Genomic DNA, 22,433 nt, shown 5'->3' on the forward strand with positions numbered 1-22,433 from the left:
TTTAACCTTCCTTAAATTCTGAGTCATTGCATGATTTAGGCGTTAGGTCGTCTGGACTGGTGTCACTAGTTATGTTTTTTTTTAAATAAAAAGCCCCCCTCAATATAAAAGAATATGTTTTCAGTTAGATTGTAAAGAATGCAAGTATAAGTGGATTAATACATCACATTAACTTGATATTTTAACAGGGTTGTGTATGGTTAGGGATATAGTAAAGATTTTTATCAGCTTTAAAGTTTCATCGCTTTGGTATTAAGGACCAAAAATGCCAAATCTCAAGTCGTTAACATGGAGAGAATAATCCATTGGACTAGAGTCAACAAATCTAATGGATTGGCCTCCTTACAGAGATAATTTAAACCATAACTTACACTGTATTAAAGACTAGGGTTGTCAAAAGTATTGATACTTTTTTGAGTACTGAAAAGTTGTATCCGGATACAATACTCATTTTTAAAAGTATCGATACAGTGCTACCACCAGTGGCACCTAAACAGTCATTCATCTTATGTGCAGATTAGAGGAAAATGCACTTTCTGAACACTGTGTGATTGAATAATTCCGTGCACTTTTCGGTTTCAGACTTTTTTCTGTAACAGGTGCAGCTGCTGAGAATTATTTTTGTTTTTTAACTAGTTTGGCTAGTGTCATTGTTATGTGTGCAAAGCATAGCCAAGGAAGGAAAACTTAATTTTAATTTTGTAAGTGTTTTATCAAGCTTAATGCTTAATATTGTGCACAGCATACAACCACAAAATATTGTTTATTGTATTTATTTATCTATTCATTGTATTTTGTTTATTAATTAAATAATTTCTGTTGAATTTTGGAGTCTTTGTTTTTATCCTTGTGGTATCGAAAATGACATCGAGTATCGAATATTTTACGTAGTATCGGTATCGAGTTGAAAAGTTTTGTATCGTGACAACCCTATTATAGACAGAATCCAAATTTAAATGTTGTTATTGAATGTGACAATACTTTTTGGTGGAATTGCACTGTTTGGTCGGATCATATTATTCTGGACTGCGTTATCTTGTAAAAAGTGCCTGAGGATGGGTGAAGATGGCGGCCCCGTAAGGCCAGCAGCTGCTACAGCTCTTAGGCCCCATCCACACGAAGTCAAAACGAACACGAAACGCTAATATTTTCCAGAACGTTTGTCGTAAAGACGGAGACGTAAAATAAATGTGATCGTCCACACGAATGCATGAAAACGCTGCAAAATGTATGCCAGGCCTGTAAGTGGCGCTGTGGTGCCAAAGCAAAAATAGGCGACGAAATGTTGGGCATGCGCACTAATATTTATACATGGTTGCCCTGCGGGTCCATTTTCGTGGTTAAGTCAAATTCAGGTGCTGAACTATGTCGTCGATATTGCTCTGTTCTTCCTGGAGATATTCCAGAAGAAGAAGATTCTGTTGTAAGCCCGACAGCAGGGTGAGTAGCATGAGCAGCAACCGTTCAACACAGTACGGCGCCATTGTTGTTGTGATACTGTGTCGCGCATGCGTGTTTAGAGGCGACGCTATGACGCATGCGTGTAAGAAAAAAAATGCGGTTAGAGCTTACAGATGGAAACGCGAAAACAGCGTTTCAAAATCTTCCGACTCTGAAGGCTTGATAAAAAAAAGATCGTTTACAGACCCCCGAAACGCCGGCTTCGTATGGATGAGAGGCTGGTTTGGTGAAAAATTTGTGCGTTTAGGCCAGGGTTTGGCTTCGTGTGGACGGGGCCTTAGACAATCTGCGAGAATTTCTTCATATGGCTTTTGCACCATGACTTAAAACTGGTTTTCCGTTTCTCCTACACGGTCTACGTTTTTGATAACTGCTGCACTTTATAAATGTTAATGTTCATTTCACCGTTATAAGCTGCTTGTTCACTGTTGCAAAGCTGTATACATCGAAAAAGTTTGTGTTAGTCTAAGGATGATAGTGAACTGGACTAAAAGTAAATTGTGTTCAACTGAACCATTTAAAAAAAAATTCTTTAAAAAAAAAATTCAATCCAGATGGCAGGAAAACTTACACATAATAATTAATTTACAAGATAAATTAATATTAATCAATGAATTAATTGATCAATCATAGTAGCTTTAAAGATTTCACACTGTTATTTGACCTGTGGGTTTGCAAAACGACTAATGAAGACTGCCTGAGGAGAAAAATGATCTTAAACACAAAATACCATCAAAGAGGAGAAATAATGATGATATACAGCATATAATAATGTACTAGACGACTCAGGTTTCTGAAATATCAAAAGGGGGAAATTAGTGCATTAAGCCTGCTGAGCTGGTGCCAGAAATATGCACTGAATTGATGAGGTGTCACTTTCAGTAAGAGTCACACAATTGCACCGACAAGAGCCTCTCTGGTCCCTCCCCTCCAGCCTGTCTGCCACCAGTGAGGCACAAACACTGAGATCTGCATGGTCTGCATAAAAAAGGAATTGCCCTTGGTTTTAGGGAAGGTTACCTAGCTCTCCTCGGCCTTGGCAAACATTATTGGCAGGCATAACGTGACACCAAGAAAGGCGCTTATTTCAGTCATTTTTACTTCGCCTGCCCGTCAGCAGGCAAACATCGGCGAAGCAATCTGAGACAGAACGAGGAGATGGTTTCGTTCTGTAACCGACAACCTCGCCCGCTAACCACTGTGGCCGACAGCATTCCCTCGCAAATGCTTAGACTTACATTTTGAGATCAATTTCAAAACCATGTTAATTAATTTACACCGCTGGCAGCACAATGCAGGTCAAACAGGGCAAACAAGTTACAACATCAGCCAATTAGAAATACACAAGCGTTTTACATTTTCTTCATAACTAGGGCAGGTCTAGTGTGAGCCCAGACATGACAGATGGAAACTTACAGAGGATGGAGACCTAGAGGGATGTAAATCATAAAGAACTAGGCAAACCCCTCTACGGTAATGAGGACTGTTATTTTGTTTTCTTTACAACAGAGGGTTTCATTTTTTATTGTTTGCTAAACATAGACAAAATCAATGTGAAAAAAAAAAACGTTGTCTTTTTGAATATCCTGTTTCTTAAGAACAACCTCTATCTGGTGCCTTATCATCTGGTTGTTATTCAGTCAATTAACTTTCATCACTGCAGATGACTGTATTTATATGGCTGCAATTTGTTAATCCCCAAAGCACGGATGGTTGATTTTTGCGCATTGGCCTTAAGATTTGTCATTGAGTGTATTTAGGTCTAATTACCGCCAGTTTTTCTCTAAATAGAAGAACAAGATTTTCATCCATCAATAGTGGAAATGAAAGCAATAAATTCATCAAGCTATCCCATGAGGAGGAGAGCGGGCTGACAAATGAGTTCTGAGGCAAATGAAGCAACACAAGTCCCTGTTTGGGAATTACAGTGTACCATGTTTAATACTTATGTCGACTTTCTTCTGGCCTCTTATAGTTGGAGAAAATGTATGTTACTCATTGAAAAATTCATCATAAAAACTATTTCCTATATCTTAACTAAATGATTTGTGTGGCGTGGTGCACCAACAGCTGTTAGAATGGATGTTATGGGCAAAGCTAAATATTTTTTAAACCTTTTACCCATATAATGTGACATTTATCTCGTAACTGAAAAATAAACCTGCTAGAAGGAAGAGCAGGTGCAATTAACAACCATTAAAGTACGCTTTAATTTGATTAAAGCATTCTATTTTTTATTTTTTTTTTGGAGTAAACCTGCATAACACATTTTGACTTTCCACGTCTCTCTGATTGGGTGGGCATGTCTCTTTAGGTGATCTAACTACCTTTATTTACAATTTAGCTCTGGAGTCAAACATGGTGGTTAGATTGTTTTCAAACATGAATAAAACCAGCACATCACAACAGTTTATTTACTTTTCCTACACGTGTAATTCCAAATGGGATTTCTTTCTTTTCTTTCTATTTACAGGATGATACCTAAAAATAAAGGAGAGAAATCTGTCTTCACTCATTGTAGCAGGTATGTAAACGTTGATGTGCCACTTTGAGTCATATGTTTATAGAAATTCATAATTTTGAGTTTGAGTAGTCGATACAATTTCATTAGATTTCAGATTTTTCTTCATCTGAATATAACTCAACTTTTTTTTCTTTTACCATTAATAAAATAAAAAATGAATTTCCTTACAAACAAGTAATAGTTTTGAGCTAAACAAAATAAATGAATTCCAAGGTTTTCTCTATTTATGCATAAATGCATTTGTGCCTAAACTTGCATCAATGTGCATCAAAGCAGATGGTTGATATATACACACAGATTTTAAATGCTGGGAGTTCGTAGATTTGATTCATTTGATAAATAAAAACAAGTCGACATCAATGTCAATCTGACTGATCTGTCCAAATGTATTTCTATTTCTTTTTTTATCTCTGCACTTAGAGAATACATTCAGCCTAAATGTACCTTTCATAAAAGCTTTCATAGCTGTGCAGTTTTCCTTAAGACATCAATTTATGTGTTAAATGAAGTATCTTATTATTTTCTGCCTATTATGCAGCCAAAATGCTTAATTACAATGTTTGACGTTAAAACAAGATAAAGAAAAATATAACTGTCCTTTCACAAAAAACAAGCATTTAACTAATATGTTATGCCTAACGGCGTTCTGTTAAAGGAAAAACCCCAATGAGTGAATTATAATAGAAAAACACAGCTGTTTGAAATATATCAGGATTCAGGCTGATATAAAGGGAATTTTTAAGCATTTTTGCCTTTTGCTACATTGTGCTTTATTTTTAAAAGTGAAACTGGAAAACACACAAACAAAGCAATAGTTTTTCTAAAATAAATGGGGGATTTATTAAGAAACAAATCTGTTTTTCCATCATATCTTTATAAATAAAGATAAATAAATTATAAATGTATAAACACTGCACTCACTTCTAAAGATGTACATTAACAGCACTTAATTGTATGAACAAATTCTAAAAAATAAAATACTAAAATCAGCAACTCAGAAACAGAGAGAAAAAAAAACCCAAGTGCGGTGATGTGAGCAGGATGCCTCTACTGTTTAAGAACACTTAGTTAGCCTGGGGATCCTGAAAGACCGCGGCGACATTGCTCTGAAGAGAGTTCACATGACTTACAAATCTGTTTCAAAAATGGCCTCTGAGAGCAGCGTGTCTGCTGGAAGGATATCTCTGCGCAGAGATGGATTTAGTGGAAGCAGGACTGATAAGCAGCGGCGTCCTTACCTCATTAGTGTTCCACCGGTGCCTCTCCTTCGGCAGCGACGTGCATTTTGGTAGACATTCAAGTAGCTTCTTGGGCAGGTATATTTTCAAATGTCCATGTTCATCTGAAACGAGAGAGCAAAACAGAAAAGAATATTAAGCACAGGCTTCATATCTTATTGACTTCCTCATCTCCCATCTTTATCAGTCTATCAGTCTCTCAGCTGTAAAATGCTGACTGTAAAATAACTATCCCCGGCTGAATTAGGAAATTAATTTAAGAACAGCATAATGCATACATTTTAGTTTGTGGTCGGCTAAATGATCTTACTGTGTAATGCATTCTGTCAGGGGAGATCACTGGGAATTTTTCACTGTCAACTTGGAAAGGCTGTGTCTATTCATTATTTAGACACAATAAACACCCTTGAGTGATTTTATGGTGTATGGAGATTTAGTGCAGGAATCTGTGCAGCCCTAAAGAATGTGGGGAATTATTCTGGGAAATAATTGCAGTTACCAGGCCTCACGCTTACATCACAACCCGTGTATTTCGAACTACAATTTTCAAAGAGATATAAAAGGAAAAGATGTACAACCTCCAATGCCTCCAGGTGCTTATTTCATCTTATTGCTATTTTGTTAAACAAACATGCCATCTTAATTGGAAAATGCAGTCAGTCACATACATTAGATGATTACTGAAAAGTTAATTTATGTCAGGGACCCAATTAATAAGTGATCAGCATTATTTAGATTAATTAAAAAAAGCAGACTGATATTATCAAATTTTTATTTCTGTTAAAAAGTGGTAACTTTTTTCATTTAGAGCTAATAAAAATCACAAAGTTTAAGTTTGGAATATTACCAACACATTTTTGGCCTGCTTTAAGTTTGTCATTTTCAAAAGATCCTTAAAATCAAACAACCGAGCCTCATCTGACCCATATTGTGATTAATGGAATATGACTGTATATCAGTTTAGGAAAAACAAGAAATTAAAAATGCGTTTTAAATGGTTAGGGGTTTTATTCCAGTAATATGCAGTTAAAGCACATTCCACCAAAACATGTCTTCTTTGTGACTGGTTTGATGGCAGCACATTCACATGGAGCTTATAATTGCATATAATTATTTGAAAAGATTAACACCATTACCTTGAGGCATCCCAGGCTGTAACTAAAGTTGAACCAGACTTGCCTGAGATTTTTCCATTAGATCCTACAACAAAGCAGAGTGTGTGAGCTGCTGCTTTAGAAGACACACATAGGTGCCACCATTTCGCCTACAATACTGAGATATCAACATCTGGCCCTTTCCTAGTTGCTTAAAAGAAAAACCTCTGGATTTGAAGAAATTAATAAAACATATTTAAGGAATTCTCCATCTTATGCTTTAGATTTTAACAAACAGAAATAAGTTTGGGAACCCTAACCTAACTGATAGAGAGGAAAAACTTAGTTCATTTTTTTTTTTTTTTACAAAATGTATGTTAACATTTGTTTTTGGTTGTAAATAGTAATATTTTATCCAAACTACTGTAATGTACAACCTTCAGGTCAATGGCAGAGGTTTGTATAGGATTCCCTGTTATTTGGCTCAATTTATCCTCCCATAAAACACCGACCATCTCCCTCCCACAGCATTATGCTGCCACCACCATATCCATTCATCTGACGGCGCGGTCGTGGCGAATCGATGCACTGTTTCAGTTTTCCTTCACTCACTGCATCTTGCATTTAGGGCAAAAGGAACAGCTTGTACTGATCCAACCAGAGGACCTTCCTCCACATATCTGCACCGTCCCACAACATGGCTTGTAAAAAATTTAGTGGGACTTCTAATGGCTCTCCATCAAAATGGTTTTCCTCCTCCCTCTTTTTATCAAAGGCCAGACTTGTAAAACCCAGCCAACAGCTGTAGTGATGACAGGATTTCCCCCCTAACCTGTGCCTCCTTCAGTTTAGTTAGCTATTAAATAACACTAAATATCATATCACCTTTAATACGAATATTGTAAGGAAATGTGTTATATCTTGAAAAATATAGCCTGAAGTATTGTAGCATCAAAAAGGCTGATCCTAACTTCTTACTGCCAGATGAATTTCACAGCAAACTTCTAGTTTTTTATAGAATCACGACCAGATTTATAACAATAAACATGATAAACAATATTACAATGCATTTTCTGGGACTACTTAATCCATATGAAAATGAATCTATTTTTCAGTTGTAATGTCTGCGTAAGAAACCAAATGTAAATAGATTTACTCAGTAAAATGCAAATTACTATTTATCCGTAATGCAATGAGGCTTTAGAACGAATTTAAACAAGACAACAAACAAATGCCTGAAAGTGAAATGGCCTTTATATATGTGAACAATGGGAAGAAATAAGCAATAAAGTGAAGGACAGAAAACAGAATGAATGTCAGAGCTGAGCATGAATCTCTTGAGATATCAACGCTTGGCTTAAGGAAAAGAAAGACAAAAGTTTTCAAAATGTAATCACAGAGATAGAACCTCTGTGGTTTGCTTGCTGCCTATCACACAAATAGAGAACAGTGTCGCTGTCCCTGAACATCCAGGAAAATCCGACCTGGTTGATCCGTAGAGACAGTGCTGGCATGAAGCCCCTGGGTATAATGTGTAAGGTAGAACATCACTACACCCAAAGGAGCACCAATGTAGATTTGTAAAATCTGCTACATCCTTCTGTCCCCGTAATACTACATGTAGACTCCGTTTTTTTATGAGCTGCACACGTAATCATTGGCTTAGCCCAATTAAGATTCACATCTAGCATCTGTTCTGAGGTACCGGCAGAGTGGTTTTATCGTCAAAACTGGAGAACATGCTGCTGCTGAATAACACAAGCTGAGGGAAAGGAAGAAGAATATGACTGCCTTTATGTGCAGACTACACTACACACATCCACAACTTCAAATTGGAAGAGTTGGATGGGGAGCATCTGTGACAGCAATGTTCTTCCCTTTCAGAGACTCTTGGTTGGACTTCTGCCTGTACTGATAAAGGCTTATTTTATAAACTGAAAACAGACGTCTTTTTTAGATTACAATATCTGTAGCATCGAGGTTTGTTTGTTGGCTGAAAAGCACTACTTAGAAATAAGATTAAGTAGGTTTAAAACCTATTTATCATAAAGCTCATATTTCTATATCAGGGTTTTTTTCTGTGATATGATATTCTAATCTTAAATGTTATATTTGCTATTTCTCTCAGCAGAATATTATCCTTTAAACACATCAATCTGCATGTAACTCATTTATATAATTTCATCCATTTAGTGATGGAGTTACTGAGATAAACAAACTTCCAAACAATACTATTTTTTTAGGAAGAGTCTAAACCAGTCCGCGTTAGCTCCGGTTGTACGTTTAGGTTTGTTTGAGTGTGGACCTCTACCCCCACCTCAACTATTCTGCAGCAACTAACAGCTTTCCTTCCATGACTGACCTTCTTTTATCTCCATCCATCTTCACATCAACTCTGACCAGATTTCGTGTCCTTCCTGAAGAAAACCATCCCCATGTCATGATGATGCCACAGATCTATGTTCTTAGATGGATGTACCGTGTTAGCTTTCCAAGATACGTTTCAGCCGAGTTGTGGATCTCCACAGCTCTTCCAGCTTTATCATGCATACTCTGCTCCTTCTGCTCCTTTCATCTCGGATGATGTTTTGAACTGTGCTCTGTGAGCCATTCAAAGATTGGCGTATTGTTTCAGAACCTAAGTCAGCTTTCAACTTTTACTCAGTTTTATCTCTGATCTGTCTGCTGTGCTCATTGGTCTTTATGATGCTGTTTGTTCAGTAATATTCAGTAACAAACCTCTGAGGAATTCACTGAATAGCTGGATTTCAATACTGAATTAAATACAAGCAGGTGAACCTCTGAGGGCAGCAAGTTAAACTAAGGTGAAGGAGGGTGAATACATATAAGCACACTACAATTCCCAGATTGTCATTAGAAAAAAAATGTATTTCATTTTCCTTTTATTTCATAATTAGGAAGATCTTAAGGATTAATTTCTTTACTATGGCAAACCCTTTTCTGATATACTAAGCTCCATGAACTTAAAAGATGATATAAACTCTAGATAAAAGTTATAAAAAAAAAACATCTATGTCTTTAAAAATGCTTTAAAAAGCATTTAAAGCAGTGGGGGGATAAACAGAAATACAACATTCTTTTATCAAGGGTTGTAATATTGTCTTTGTTTTAATCATATAGCCTAAGCCTCATTTATGTGCACTTGCTTTGAATATCAACTTCCCTTTCTAAATACTGTGCAGTAAAAAACTTAACAATTAGGTGGGGCATTATAACACAGCTGCATTTTGTTAAAGCATTACATTTCACTACCTAAAGTCCACACTGCGGCCCCATCATGTTATTACTAAAGCTGGTTTTAGATATTTCTAGCGTTACGAAGACTCTTAAGTCCTACCATTGTGTAATTCCTCATCACTTTCTTATTTTACTCCACATATGCCATCAAAGATAACAAAATTTTGCTTAAAAAGTTGCAAAAATATGAAAACATAAAACATCCTCCTTGTCTCTAGCCTCCCTGAGATCATATTAGTATGTATTAAAACAAGGTAATGTTTTCTTTCATTTTGGTTAATAAGGCATAATAAGGTTAGGAAATAATAGATTACCACTGTTTTGAAACTCCCTATCTGTGCCATAAAGTTAATCTCCACACATCAATTTATTTCAAGGGGTCCTTTTTTTTTCACAGCTACCAGTAAAAATATAAATGTAAATTCTCACAGAATTTCCACTGTATTCTGTGAAAAGATACTTTTTACAATTGCCTGGGCATACATTGCAGGCAGTAAAATGCATTTGGTATGATAAACAAACCCTGGGTTTAAAATGCTGACTTTCAGTATTTTTATACTCTCTGATGCTCCTGAATAGCAAAGTCGGTCAGCTGACCTCAGTCCAACTGAGCATGTGTTCCCCTCGCTGTAGACCAGACTGAGGGCAAGAAGCCTTCAAAACAAGAAAGATGTGAGCGTGGTTGCAGCACAGGCCTGGCAGAGCATCACAGGCGCCCATGCCAAGTATCTGTTGCAGTCAGAGGATCATAAATTAGACAATCAAAACAAAAACAGCTCAGTCTGCAACTAAATATCAGACATATATCTAATGAATTGTGATGTCTTCCGTTTAACGATGCATTCCGTCAAATCAAAGGACAGTGCAGTGTATCTGCCTCTGATATATAGTGTGTTTGAGACAGGAGTGCATTTCTCCTGTCAAACAGGGCATATCACACTTTTTGTTGTTAAATACAGTTCCGATTATTAAGGTTGTAATTTCCTAATCCAGGAGTCCTTGTCTAACTTTGAAAAAAAAAAAAAAAGGGGTTAGACGGCCACGGTTCTAGTGAAGCTCAAAGCTCAACGTAGAGGAGGGCTTTCTTTTCACAGCGATTCATTCTCAAAGCTTTTTTTTGTTCTTTCACATCTATTTATCCCCACTAATAATATCTGAACCGCTGTATGTCTTTGATTTCCTCCACTGGGCATTTCCACTCGTGTGAAGAAGGAGCTTCCAACAAAGAATTGCTTATTAATTAGAGCTCTGCCCACTGTGGAATGGAAACTACAGCGACTTGCACATCAGCAGAAAACAACCCATAGGAGAGAATACCTTAGAAGCTAAATTTGGAATACACTTAATAAAGAGTAGAGCTTCCAAATCAAATTGTATGATCTGATTAGTGTTTAAAGAACAAATACTTACATTAGCATAAGCTAATAATGCACTGAAAGAACTCTGCTCCTCTGCATTTTGCATATGAATTTCCCTTTAAGGTTTAATATGAAACTGAGATGAAACAGCAGGCTTAATAACGGCCTGTAGCTGCAGAAAAAATACACTGAAAAATACAATTTGGTAGTAACACTAAAGTGCACAATAGTCTGATACAAGGGTTTGTTACATGATGGGCGTGCTGAGCTGAGCTGGCACACTACCGCCAATTACACTGCAGGTCTTGATGAGCAAGCTCACATACAAAAGTCTAACCAGAGATGGAAACCCTTCTCCAGTACAAAGGTTTGCTGCTTTTATGTTCCAATCACAGGACGTAGCGGCCTCCTGCACAAGCTGCTCCATAATTTACATCACCCCGGATATAAAGATATATTTTTCTCTGCTGATGTTTGGATTATCACTGATCCTGGCTCCTAAGCAAACACTTGGGCTGAATTTAAGGGTATTTGTCATGCTTGCTTGCTCCAGCCCCGCCCTAGAGATGAGAGCGAGGGTCATGAGACTGGAAAGGCTGACAAAAACAAATCTTTAATCAATATCTAAACCCTGAACGCAAAACCCTCTCTCTTCTGTCTCTGTCTGGGAGCGCTCTGGGAGTGACAGTTTTTCTTTTTAATCTGTGCCTGCATTGTGGAGAAATTGCAAGCTAATGTTTTGGCTATAGATCACTCAACAAATCGCCGGTGGCGGTGCATATCTAAGGCAACTGTTTGAATGCAACCATTTTCCACAAAAGCTAATATGGCTTATAGATGTCAGGAGCTCTGTAACTGTGGTCCATCCTGAACCACATCACAGATAAATCACTTCACAACTAAAGCTCTGGATATGGACACTTTCATCTTTCTGTAACATAACTTTAATTGTCTTGCTTTTGTTTTTTATATATTTTTATAACAGCCACTGTTTTACTAAGGTATTCTTCTGCTGACCAATTAGAAGAATGGGTCAACTTGAACGCTTTATATTAGTAAAGCTTTTTAAATATAAAAAAATAACAGAGAAATTAAAATATTCAAAGAAGATGTGATAAGTTAAAAAAAATGTAAAAAAAAAATTAACAAGGAACAGTACAGACAGGTTGAAGAGTTGGGATAACTTAAAAGGTTAGATCATAAAACCACATCCAAAACTTGCAATACTTCATGAAGCACTACTCAATGCATCATTTGAAAAAGGAAATCTAAAGCAGCATGCCAATCAAGACCTGGTGCTCAACAAAATGACAGACCAAAGCCCATACGGAAGAAAATGGCATACATGATTCAAATCCATACTTTAACATAAGCATGTGGAAGGTCTTCTGGCCAGAAGATACCAATTTAAAACTTGCTGACTTTATATTAGGACAAATGAATGCTGTCCTCCCTCTTAATGCAGTATTAACAGTGATTAAGTAAAACAAACACTCAGGGGAGCTGGATAAAAAGACAAGCTATACTTAACTGATATTTACTTGCAGATAAGTTAGAAAACCTTCTATTGCTTTTCTTCCACTTTACAACTATTCTCAACTTTGTTATGGTTTTTCCAATAAAACAAATAGAAGTTTCTTGTTGCAACAGGAGAGTTGCGGTCAATTTTGCAAGGCAATGCATTTGCAGGAAGGTAATAATAATATAAAGAAACTTTCATCTATCCATCAAATAACATTTTACAATCTGACCCTATGTCAGTATCAGCTGAGAGATTCAGTAAAGAAGAATATGAGCACTCTGCCAGCATGAGCCTAATTATCTCAGATAATTGTGTTTACACAGTTAATTGTAGCCTACTTATTTATAAACACTTGATTTAAACTGACCAGTGAGAGGTGCTGAGAAATTAGTAAGGCCTAACTGCACTGAAGTTCAGAATCATTAAACTGAATGACTTTCGCTGCACAAAACTGTTTTAGAATTTAGCTTTAAAGATTTTCCGACTATATCAGCTTTAAACTGTGAAAAATAATTAGAAAACCAAAATGATTTTACTTTCAAATAACAGCATTTGTCAGTTTGCTAAATGCAGTTGCAAAGTGTAAAAATAATCCATGAAATACATAAATATAATGAGATTTATAAGAAATATCAAGGACTGCTCTACAGCAGTCCAGAGATCCGAAAATGGACATGGGAAAAGAGGCATAAAGCAGTAACAAGTTGCCGGCAGAGGAAAAGAAACATTTAAAATGTCAAAGATGAGATGAACTCAGACAACCAAGCAGAAATGGTCAGCTGGTGACATGCTGCATCCCAAAGCAAAAAAAAAATCTGACAAAGAGACATAAAAAAATGAGGATGAAGTGCAAACAGAGGCTTTAACTTTCATTTAAAAAAATACTTAGAAAGGATGTAAAACTTTGAGGGGAATTAAATTTAGATGATTTCCTCTGAAACTATAAAATCCTCAAACCCCTGCAACAAACTAGAGCAGGAGGCAGAGGTGAGCACTATTTTTCCCCAACAAAATAAAACTACACCAAAAAGTGAGCGAGACATTTCCTCACTTTTTATAACCATGTTTTATGCCTTCAAAATAACAAAAACTAAAACTATTTCTCTAAAAGTGCCCCAGCATGTAAACACTGTTTATAACATCCCCAGAATTTCAGTTTTTGACTTTACTTTTTCATTTCCTGCTAAATGCTGTCCTGTGGCACTGTGGTGCCATCTTGCTTGCACTGCTCTTTTGAGGTCTGCTCATTGATTTTCAATTATGTTTAGGTCAGGGTATTGTACAGGCCAAGGCCAAACCTTCAGCCTCGGCTTCTTGAGGTTCTCCATTATGAACTTTGATATTTGGTTTAGGAGTTTCTCCATTTCTCTCTTCCACAAACTTTTGAGTGAAATACTATTTTTGTTTACATGTCGATTTGATAACTTTATGCTACTTAGAAAAAGCAGTCCTCATTACAAACTGGTGTAATTCTAAAGTTGCAGCAGGGACGGGTATAATTTAATCTAATACAGGCTCAAACTTTGTGCACAGCTCTCCTCTGCACAAAACATTCCAGTTACTTTAAATATGTTGCTGAAATTATAAGGCTGAGCAAGTTTTTACTCTCCTAATGTGAATCATTCATAGACATATCTACTTACTGAAAAGTTCACTGCTGAGTCAAGTTCTGCTTATTTTCTTGAAGGATTTTTTGCAATTTAGGTGTGAATTTCAGTGTGCCTCAGTAGAAATCCATCAAAGAATTTCTCAAAATGTTTGTTTTCCCATAACCTTGGGTTGACCTTCATCAATCATGTTAACTCGTCTATTAAAATGAAAAAAAAAAATGACTCTAAAACCATGTGTCAGCTATCTTTTCAGGCCCTTTTTTTCTGCTGAGGCTTTGCTTCGCTGTCCATGGTCCTGATTGCTGTTGATGGGAGTACAGGGGCGAGTAAACAGACTTGGATTTAAAATATCCATACATTAGTGTAAGAATTATATTATATTTATCTTATGGCCTGTGGTGTATTTGATAACACACTTTTTTACTGTGAAATTAACCATCACCCATAAGTGTTAAAGGCAAACAACGAATCAGTGAAGTGAACTTTTATGTTGTGTTGATACAAAGCAAACCAAAACAAAGTAAGCAGTTTCTGCCCTCTAGAGATGGTGTCTAGGATGAGTGTTTGACCTGCAATGTACACAACAGCTGTTCGAAAAGATGGGAAGGGAGAGCCCTCCCCACCACCACCACTGGATACAAGCAATACAGAAACTTCTGAGAATCTCACTGCACGTTATTTGTTATTTGTACTCTAAAGAGACATGAAGCTGTGTGTAAAGTAGCCCCGGAGCGCTTGTCCATAGCTTTACTTTTAAACATTTCAGCAGTGTGGAAAAACAGGACACACTGTCGATTTGTGTAGGATAATAAGGTAAGCCTGTCAAAAAGTCAAACGGCTAAAAATAAATAAACAAATAAAAAAAAAAACATAAAAACGCCTCGGCCTATTAATGGAAGTCCAACAAACATGCACACATGGTTAACTGCCTGCAACAAACTGAAAATGACTCTTTATGTGTTCTCAGCCCTCAGTGAGCTCACCCATCCATAAAAATCCCATCTCAAGGAGAGCAGAGGTGAGGTCTCTCTTTTTCTCTGCCTCTCTCCTCTTCTTCTTCTTCTTCTTTTTCCACTGTTCTCCCTCTTGCTTACAAATGTGTGCACAAAAGAGACCCTTCTTTTTTTGTATCATAACTACTCCCACAATTACTCAGACGATTACTCAGATCAATGGTTTGCCTGCCTGCATTCAGACTGCCCCCCCACACCCCCACCCTCCCATTGGTTGGCAGAAAAACCTCCAGGCTGAACACATTAAACAGAGTGTGTGACACAGGGGACAGGATAGTGTAATATCACGCAATAACATGAGGGAGAATAGCAAGACTGGCAAAACATATTGTCAGTCAGAGCTGTCACACATGAGGGGGTAACACAAAAGTCTATCAGCTATGTATCTGTTACAGACTACAACCCTGTTTCATAGATCTGCACAAGCGCTCCCCTGCCATTAAATCTCTCAGACATTCTCAGTTAAAGAGAGCAAAACAATGCGGTGCCGTGGAGCTCTTCCAGGGGCAGTTATCACTGGTGAAGCACAGAGCCTAACAAGGGGTTAGGGTGATTTCATGCTCTCTATTTAGAAATGACAATACATGAGCACACTTAATTACGCAGCCTCTAGTCAAGATCAACACAGTCGTCCAGCAGTGAAGGGGATGGTGTATTCATTAAGAATAAAGGGGGCTCCTTTCTGCTGAGGAACAATCGGCTTCACAGAGGGGGACAGCTTCTCATGTGGCAAAAGACAGAAGCCCAAAAAAAGATCAGGCGTATTTTCTAAAGAGAATGAAAAGAAAGTCATCCAATATGAAGTCAAGGCTTTGGCCTATATTTCTGACTGATTTGTTTTGGTAGTGACGAAATAAAACGCTTGTGTGCAGAACTGGGAGTGCAGTGAGGCGGTTCGCTCAGAAGCTGGTTTTTACTAGTAATAAAAATCCTCTGTGATGCTTTTTTTTTTCCTTTTTTCCCCACGTTCTTGTTCTTTGCCCCTCGCTCTGCTGTTTTCCCACAGCACAAATGCAAGGAGACGAAGACAGAGACAAATATTCATTCAATTTAAATATCACAGAATATTAACTTTCAGGAAAAGCATGAATATTTCACTCCCCTGCCACGTAACCTGGACAAAATTAGAATTTATGCAGCTATTTTCTCATTGATAAAAGAAGCTTTGAGAAAAGCGGACAAAAGGCAAAGACATAATTGATGGCTAAGAGCTCAAGCTTTGTCTCTGAGGGTCTGCTCAGGTCCTGATCCCGTGGCCTCAACCTGAAACAATCACTCTTAGTTAACGACAACACTTCAGCTATTGACAGCATGATCCTGTAAAGCAGACACTTCAATCAACAGAGCAGCCGCAGGAGGTGTTGTGTTGGAGGAGAAAAAAAAAAACAAGGAAGGGGGCATGGGAACAGATGAAATCAAGAAGTAAATAAATGAATTGATGGATGAATAATAGATTAGCCAGCTAGTGGCGACTTGCAGCGGGAATGCAGTATTAATAACTGACTCTTACTGTTCGTCTCTGTGTCATCACTGATACTCTTAGGTGGACCATGGCCAGCATAACACACTGCTGATCTGTACATTCGATCCGGATTACGAACTTTCTTCAGTCCTTAAGGAGGCAAAGAGAAAAGTAGAGAAAGATCGAGGAAAAGTATTCTCTCAGCCTGTGATATCTAAACACAATCCCCATGCAGCAATAAACAGAAACAACACAGAATATAATAAGAAAACACACTAAAAACATTAAATAATGATGTGGAAAGAGGTTTAACAGAAACCTATATTTTACTGCAAGTATAACAACTATTAAAAAATAACTTAAGTATGTTTTTCTTTGAGTGCATTTACCCTTTAATTTAACAAATTTATATTATCTTTTGTTTCATTAGAATAAATATCATTTCACACAGAGGCTTACTTCTTTTAGGCAATAATAAAGAAAAGAAGCCACACAGATTGAAGAAGGTAAGGAAAGTTAAACAAATCGGCAAAGCTCACAGTAAGTGGAAGAACTGCAGCAGTGAATAACATCATATGGTCACCAAGACCTTGTCTATGTCAATTGGCTGTTTGAGAGGCATGTGAGGAAAAAGCCTTTTCTGCCTTGCCATCAAAGGTAAACAGTTTACGAAAATTACTGGGTCTCCCAGTGAAACTCTGTGTTTGCTCAGATGAGCTTAAAATCAAACCGTTCACAACGCTTACTTCAGGAAATTCAGCAATAAAATACAAAATAAAACTGTCAGAGAGGACCTTAGGCTAAATGTTGAGTAAAGTGGAGGATCTGTGCTGCTCTGGGCCTTTGTCATTTTAGACACACTGGAGATGCTTTTTAAGCTTTATGAACTTTGTACAAATATCAGGTCATTATAAATGAGATCTAGTGAGTTTTTTGAGAAAAAATTTGCAAAAATGTTGAGACGGAAACAGCAATGGCAAAGGATCCCTCGCTGTAAGATCCCTTCTTTTAAAAGGTTATATTAGAAGATGAACCCTTGCTGATAAAGTATTGTCAACAAGGGTTCTAATAATTGTGGCATCATAGTTAAAAACAATAATTTCTTAACCTATGCGCAAAAGTGTACTCAAATAAAAGGATGGATGCTTCGATATGTTTCATAACATTAAACTGAAGGAATAAAATTATTATTTAGAACAATATTTTTTTACTGTCATAACAATTCTCAAAGAATTGTGTCTAACACCCTGGATCTGTTTGGCAAAACATAAAAACTATGGAAATCCTTATTTTATCACATTTCTGTGTCACTAATTACTAAAACAGATATTCTGAATCCCTACAAGGTGAAAAAATTTATTACAAGGGTCAGTTTGAGCGTGACCCAATTTGATAAAGGTCTTCTACGTGCAGGAATCAGGAGCAATGCGTATCAGCATCATCCAACAGACCTTCCTGGTCCAACTAAAAGGCAGAGCAGAAAACCGAGCACCTGATTCACTGAAACAACACAGAGCCAGGAGAGCAGCCCATTTGACATCACGAGGTTAAAAAATAAATGCCTCTTTTTACAAAACAGCAGAGATATGTTTATATAATTGCTGCAAAAGCATTTTTTTTGCAGTTGAGAGCAAACTCTGTGCTTGCTTGATCTTTTGCTGGCGCTCCATACTGAATTCTGATCAAATCAAGAAACTTTTTCAAATCTAAAGATAAGAAAAGTAAGCCTAAGTTATAAATTGGCCACCTTAGTTGACTGTTTTGATCCAAACTTCAATAGACTGCTACTTCATCCCTCTATTAGATTTTTGTTTCAAACTTTTGGCATACAAAAATATTAAGACAGTATAAAGATCCAAAAGAACCTCAGGCTTGCCTATAAATCCCCTGTTTACACTCCCACTTATGACTCTTGCTCTAAAATATTTGTCGAAGGCTTTGTCCAGGCAGATGTTTAAGACCGCAGGCTGTAGTTTTCTCCAGAGCAGTTTCATTGTGAGGCATATCAAGCCTGTCCTTTTAGTGCCCTCCTAGCCCTGTGCTTAAAGTAACACACACACTAAGATTTTTAGGAGTGTGAAGGGGAGTAAAGATACCCCCAAGGGTGAGGCTGAGACTTTGAAGAAATACACCAGGATGTAAACATTACACCACAGAGTGAGTCCAGGTCATGGCCCCTCACTTGTTATGGAGCTTTTATGAGACCTGCCAAACAAGTGTGAGCCATCAGAACTGCCCTGATGCCACAAGGACAAAAGGTTAAAGAATTAAAAAGTCCTGCTTTTTCAATAGCTGCAAAAACAGGTTCACCCCTTATGTAAAAAAAAATAAAAACATTATTAAAAACATCGGTTCTACATGAACAAAGAGCCAACTAAAAAAAAAGCCATCTGACAGCTTTATATGAAAGCTGTGAAGATCAAGTCTGCATGAGAAGACATGGCATTTACATAAAGGTGTGAAGTAATCTTTCTCTTATGCTCTCCGTCCTCCTCCTTCTTTTTTTCCACTGACCGGCCTCTCAGGAGCACTGAAAATAACTTGACCGGCTCAGCAATGGGACATTCAAGCCTGGGTTTTCAGAGAAAAGCCCATTGCATTGAAGATGCTTTACTATGTTGGGGTTTTTTTCAGCTATAACATGTATTTTCAGTTCATTTATGCTAAGGAATACATTTAGAAAACTACAATAGAGAATAGTCATTACTATCTCCAAACAGATGTCTTAATTTTTTTAGTCCAAGCCCCAGACTAAGTCCAAAGATATGAGAGCCTCCTTAGCTCAATAGCACCCCCTGGTGGGACTCCTTTTGGAGGTTGGCACACTGACATCCAAACCAACCAGAAACCACCAGTGTTTCATCACTACTTTTTATATGAACAGAAACAATTAAAAATGTATCCCCATTCTGTACTAAAAGAACATATCTTTCAAGTCACTGACACTAAAAGAGCTCTTGTCTTTTCATCTCTGAAAGACTAAAGGAAGCATTCAATATTTGGACCAAACAAAAGACTAAAGAATCTAAAATTATGCATCAAGTATTAAAAGTCTAGCATCTCCCTTTTGCTACACCCCCCAGGCTATGAAAATACCTAAACGTCAAAAAAGAAATATAATGAAGATGGTGTTTCAGTGCAACAACATTGCACTCATTAGCAAAAAGTTAATAATAACAAATATTTGCATGCAGTCATAAATCCTTTTTTAAAAGCTGTAGATTTCATACACATTGACATTTTTCAGCACTATTTATTTGATGCAGGATTTAATTTAATTACTCACCCAAAAAATCCATGGGCCTTTCTGAATGGGCATAAATTTCTCATGCATATAAGTTGTGATGAAATATTCCACTTTATTTTTAATTTTTTTTTTTTTAAGAAAGAATTAAGCCTGATGCATTTGGTTCTCAGTGAGAGGAGCGACTGAAATCAGCTGAGAAAGGAGGCGAAAGTCATCATGCTGTCTGTCCTATGTGTAAAGTAATGTTATGGGCAGGCTGCTCTCCATCCTCCCTCTTCATCTGCTGGTGTGATGGCATTTCAGGCGCGACAGGACATCTTACAGAGCTACACTTGGTTCACATCGAATATAGGGCAAGAAAAGTATTGGAGAAAAAAAAAACATTATTTAAAAATAGATCACTGCTCGCTGAATGGCATAGAAAATTCCTGCGCTTCAAGGGGGAACTGAAGGACCTTCTCTAACTTACATATTTAAAACCAGACGTACTTTAATTATTATTTCAGAGCAGCCGAAAGAAGCGCTTAGAAAATATGTGAACTAAAAGAACACAAATGAAGGGAGAAGTTGGTCGATTAATGACGTGTTGTCATTAACTTAGCCTTGTTGGGAACAACTTGCACTGCGCCTCGGTTTGACAAGAATCCGGATCATAATAAGCAGTACACGCGGTACTTTTATCCACGCTGATAATGCGTTCCTGTGGCGTTTTTTTTTTCTTTTTCTTTTTTCTTGTTCTTATTATGCTGGGAATAAAGCGACTGGCTCCAATGAGAGCTAATATTAGCTGGCTAGTGATGTCTCCACGTTTCAGCTGCCTCTGTGTGAAGAAAACAGCGGCGCCGTTCTCCGCCGGAGAAAATTCGCTCTCGCCCTCGCGCTCGTGACATCCCCACGCGGAGTTACGGCCGCTCTGTTCAAAAAAGATGGAGGGGAAAAAAAATCCCCCCCTTCCACCACACAACGGTCACACTGGTAAATTTAATCCCATTCTATTTCTTCTTACCTTCCGGCTTGTTTTCGGCAGCCATTTCCCCTTCACGCGCAACATCCTCCTCCTTCCTCACGACCGTGGGTACCACGCGCGTGCACGGCGAGGACAGCACGAGGAGGGACCGGGAGCGGCACGCGGCGAGTCGGTCCGACCGAGGCGAACTTACTATTGGCTGCGAGATAGTGAGTGACGGAGGTGGAGAAGGAAAAAAAACAACACATCGCTCCTCACTTTGGCACCTCCAGCTGGGATCTTTCTTTCTTTTTTTTTCCTGACATTTTTCATGCATCTCAAAAAAGTAAGATGCTTGTTACTAAAATGATGGTGAAACAAACAAATAAACACGTAACTGTTGTTTTTAGGCGTCCTATTAAGTTATAACTGCTCGGAATTCGTTTTATTTTGTGTTTTTGGCCGGATTGTTCTCCCAAAGTGACATTAAAGTTGGTAAACGTCATGATTGAATGGATTGATGTGGAACGTTAAGCTGTTAGAACAAACTACAGACAACATGGTTGATATTTCCAGTCATAGTTTTATCAGTTTATTTATATAACGCCAATTTACACACACAGCTCATCACAAGGCACTTTTCCAGTTTACCAGATCATACAGTCAAATTGATTCAAAGTTTTCTATCTAAGGAAAACCAGTTGATTGCATCGACTCATCGACTTGAATGCAATCCCTCACACTAAGCATGTAGCGACAGTGGAGAGGAAAAACTCCCTTTTAACAGGAAGAAACCTCCAGCAGAACCAGGCTCAGTGTGAGCAGCCATCTGCTGAGGCTGACTGGGGTTCAAGGAGACAGCAGCAGACATACAAAAAGCAGCTGTAAAAGGCGGCCCCGTCCAGGAAACACACAGTTAGAGGAGCCTGTTATCAGTTTCGTTTTATTCAGAAGTGTGAATAGGATTTGGTTAATTTGTGATTTAGGTAAATCAAAATATCTCTTGAAGATGCTCTTGAAACTGGTGATACAGTATCATCATCTTCATAATAATAATTGAACTTTATTGATCTCACACTGGAGACATTTATCTATACATTTTGACCCATCCCCTTGGGGAGCAGTGGGCTGCCATTGTGCGGCGCCCCAGGAAACAGTATGGAGATTAAGAGTCCTGCTCAGGGACTCAGATTGCAGGCTGTCAAGATCGAACCGCTTACTTGTTACTTTCATAGCGCGCACTGCTCTAACAACAAGGCCAACACTCCCCTCTATCAATGATTTTATATAGTATTAATATACTATGTATATTGAAAAAAGTTATCCATGAACAAAGGTTGAAACGCAGCTCATATAAGTAGGGGTAGAGGTCAACAGTTCAAACTTAATTTTTAAAAAGTCGGGTCTTTATATGTAGGCAGGAACAACCAGAGAGGATAGACAACCATTTACACACAGTGTTGCCGTTAAGGTGGTGGTGCTGAAAGAACAGCTCCCCTACTGCCCGCAGTTTAGGTCATTCCAGGAAAAGACAGCTCTTTTCATCAGTAAATATATGTGAAAATACACCGTATAGAGGATTTTGCAGACAGAAACATATAGTGAGCTGTATTTATTTATTTTTTTTTTTTTTGCGTGTTCTGTTATATAAAATACATGCATTAAATTTAAAATTAAAAACATACATGTATTTTTTCCTG

At 37.6% G+C, this 22,433-nt stretch overlaps 1 protein-coding gene across 5 annotated transcripts in view; it reads right to left on the reverse strand.

Moving 5' to 3' along the window:
- Positions 1-20,907, reverse strand: part of LOC107083923 (calmodulin-binding transcription activator 1-like) — a 401,719-nt gene extending 380,812 nt beyond the window's left edge. For 3 of the 5 annotated variants that reach the window (XM_015373495.1, XM_015373493.1, XM_015373492.1), the window contains exons 1-3: positions 20,794-20,901; positions 16,589-16,690; positions 5,224-5,327 (exon numbers count right to left, since the gene is read on the reverse strand). In XM_015373495.1, the coding sequence (XP_015228981.1) occupies positions 5,224-5,327; positions 16,589-16,690; positions 20,794-20,818 (231 nt within the window). In that variant the 5' untranslated portion in view covers positions 20,819-20,901. Of the gene's footprint in view, positions 1-5,223; positions 5,328-16,588; positions 16,691-20,793 lie in introns of those variants that run through there. The other 2 variants (XM_015373494.1, XM_015373496.1) reach the window with 2 other exon arrangements.
- Between the last annotated feature and the right edge of the window lie 1,526 nt (positions 20,908-22,433).

This window comes from Cyprinodon variegatus, unplaced genomic scaffold (genome assembly GCF_000732505.1).
Source record: "Cyprinodon variegatus isolate N-32 unplaced genomic scaffold, C_variegatus-1.0 Scaffold87, whole genome shotgun sequence".
Taxonomy (NCBI): Eukaryota; Metazoa; Chordata; class Actinopteri; order Cyprinodontiformes; family Cyprinodontidae; genus Cyprinodon; species Cyprinodon variegatus.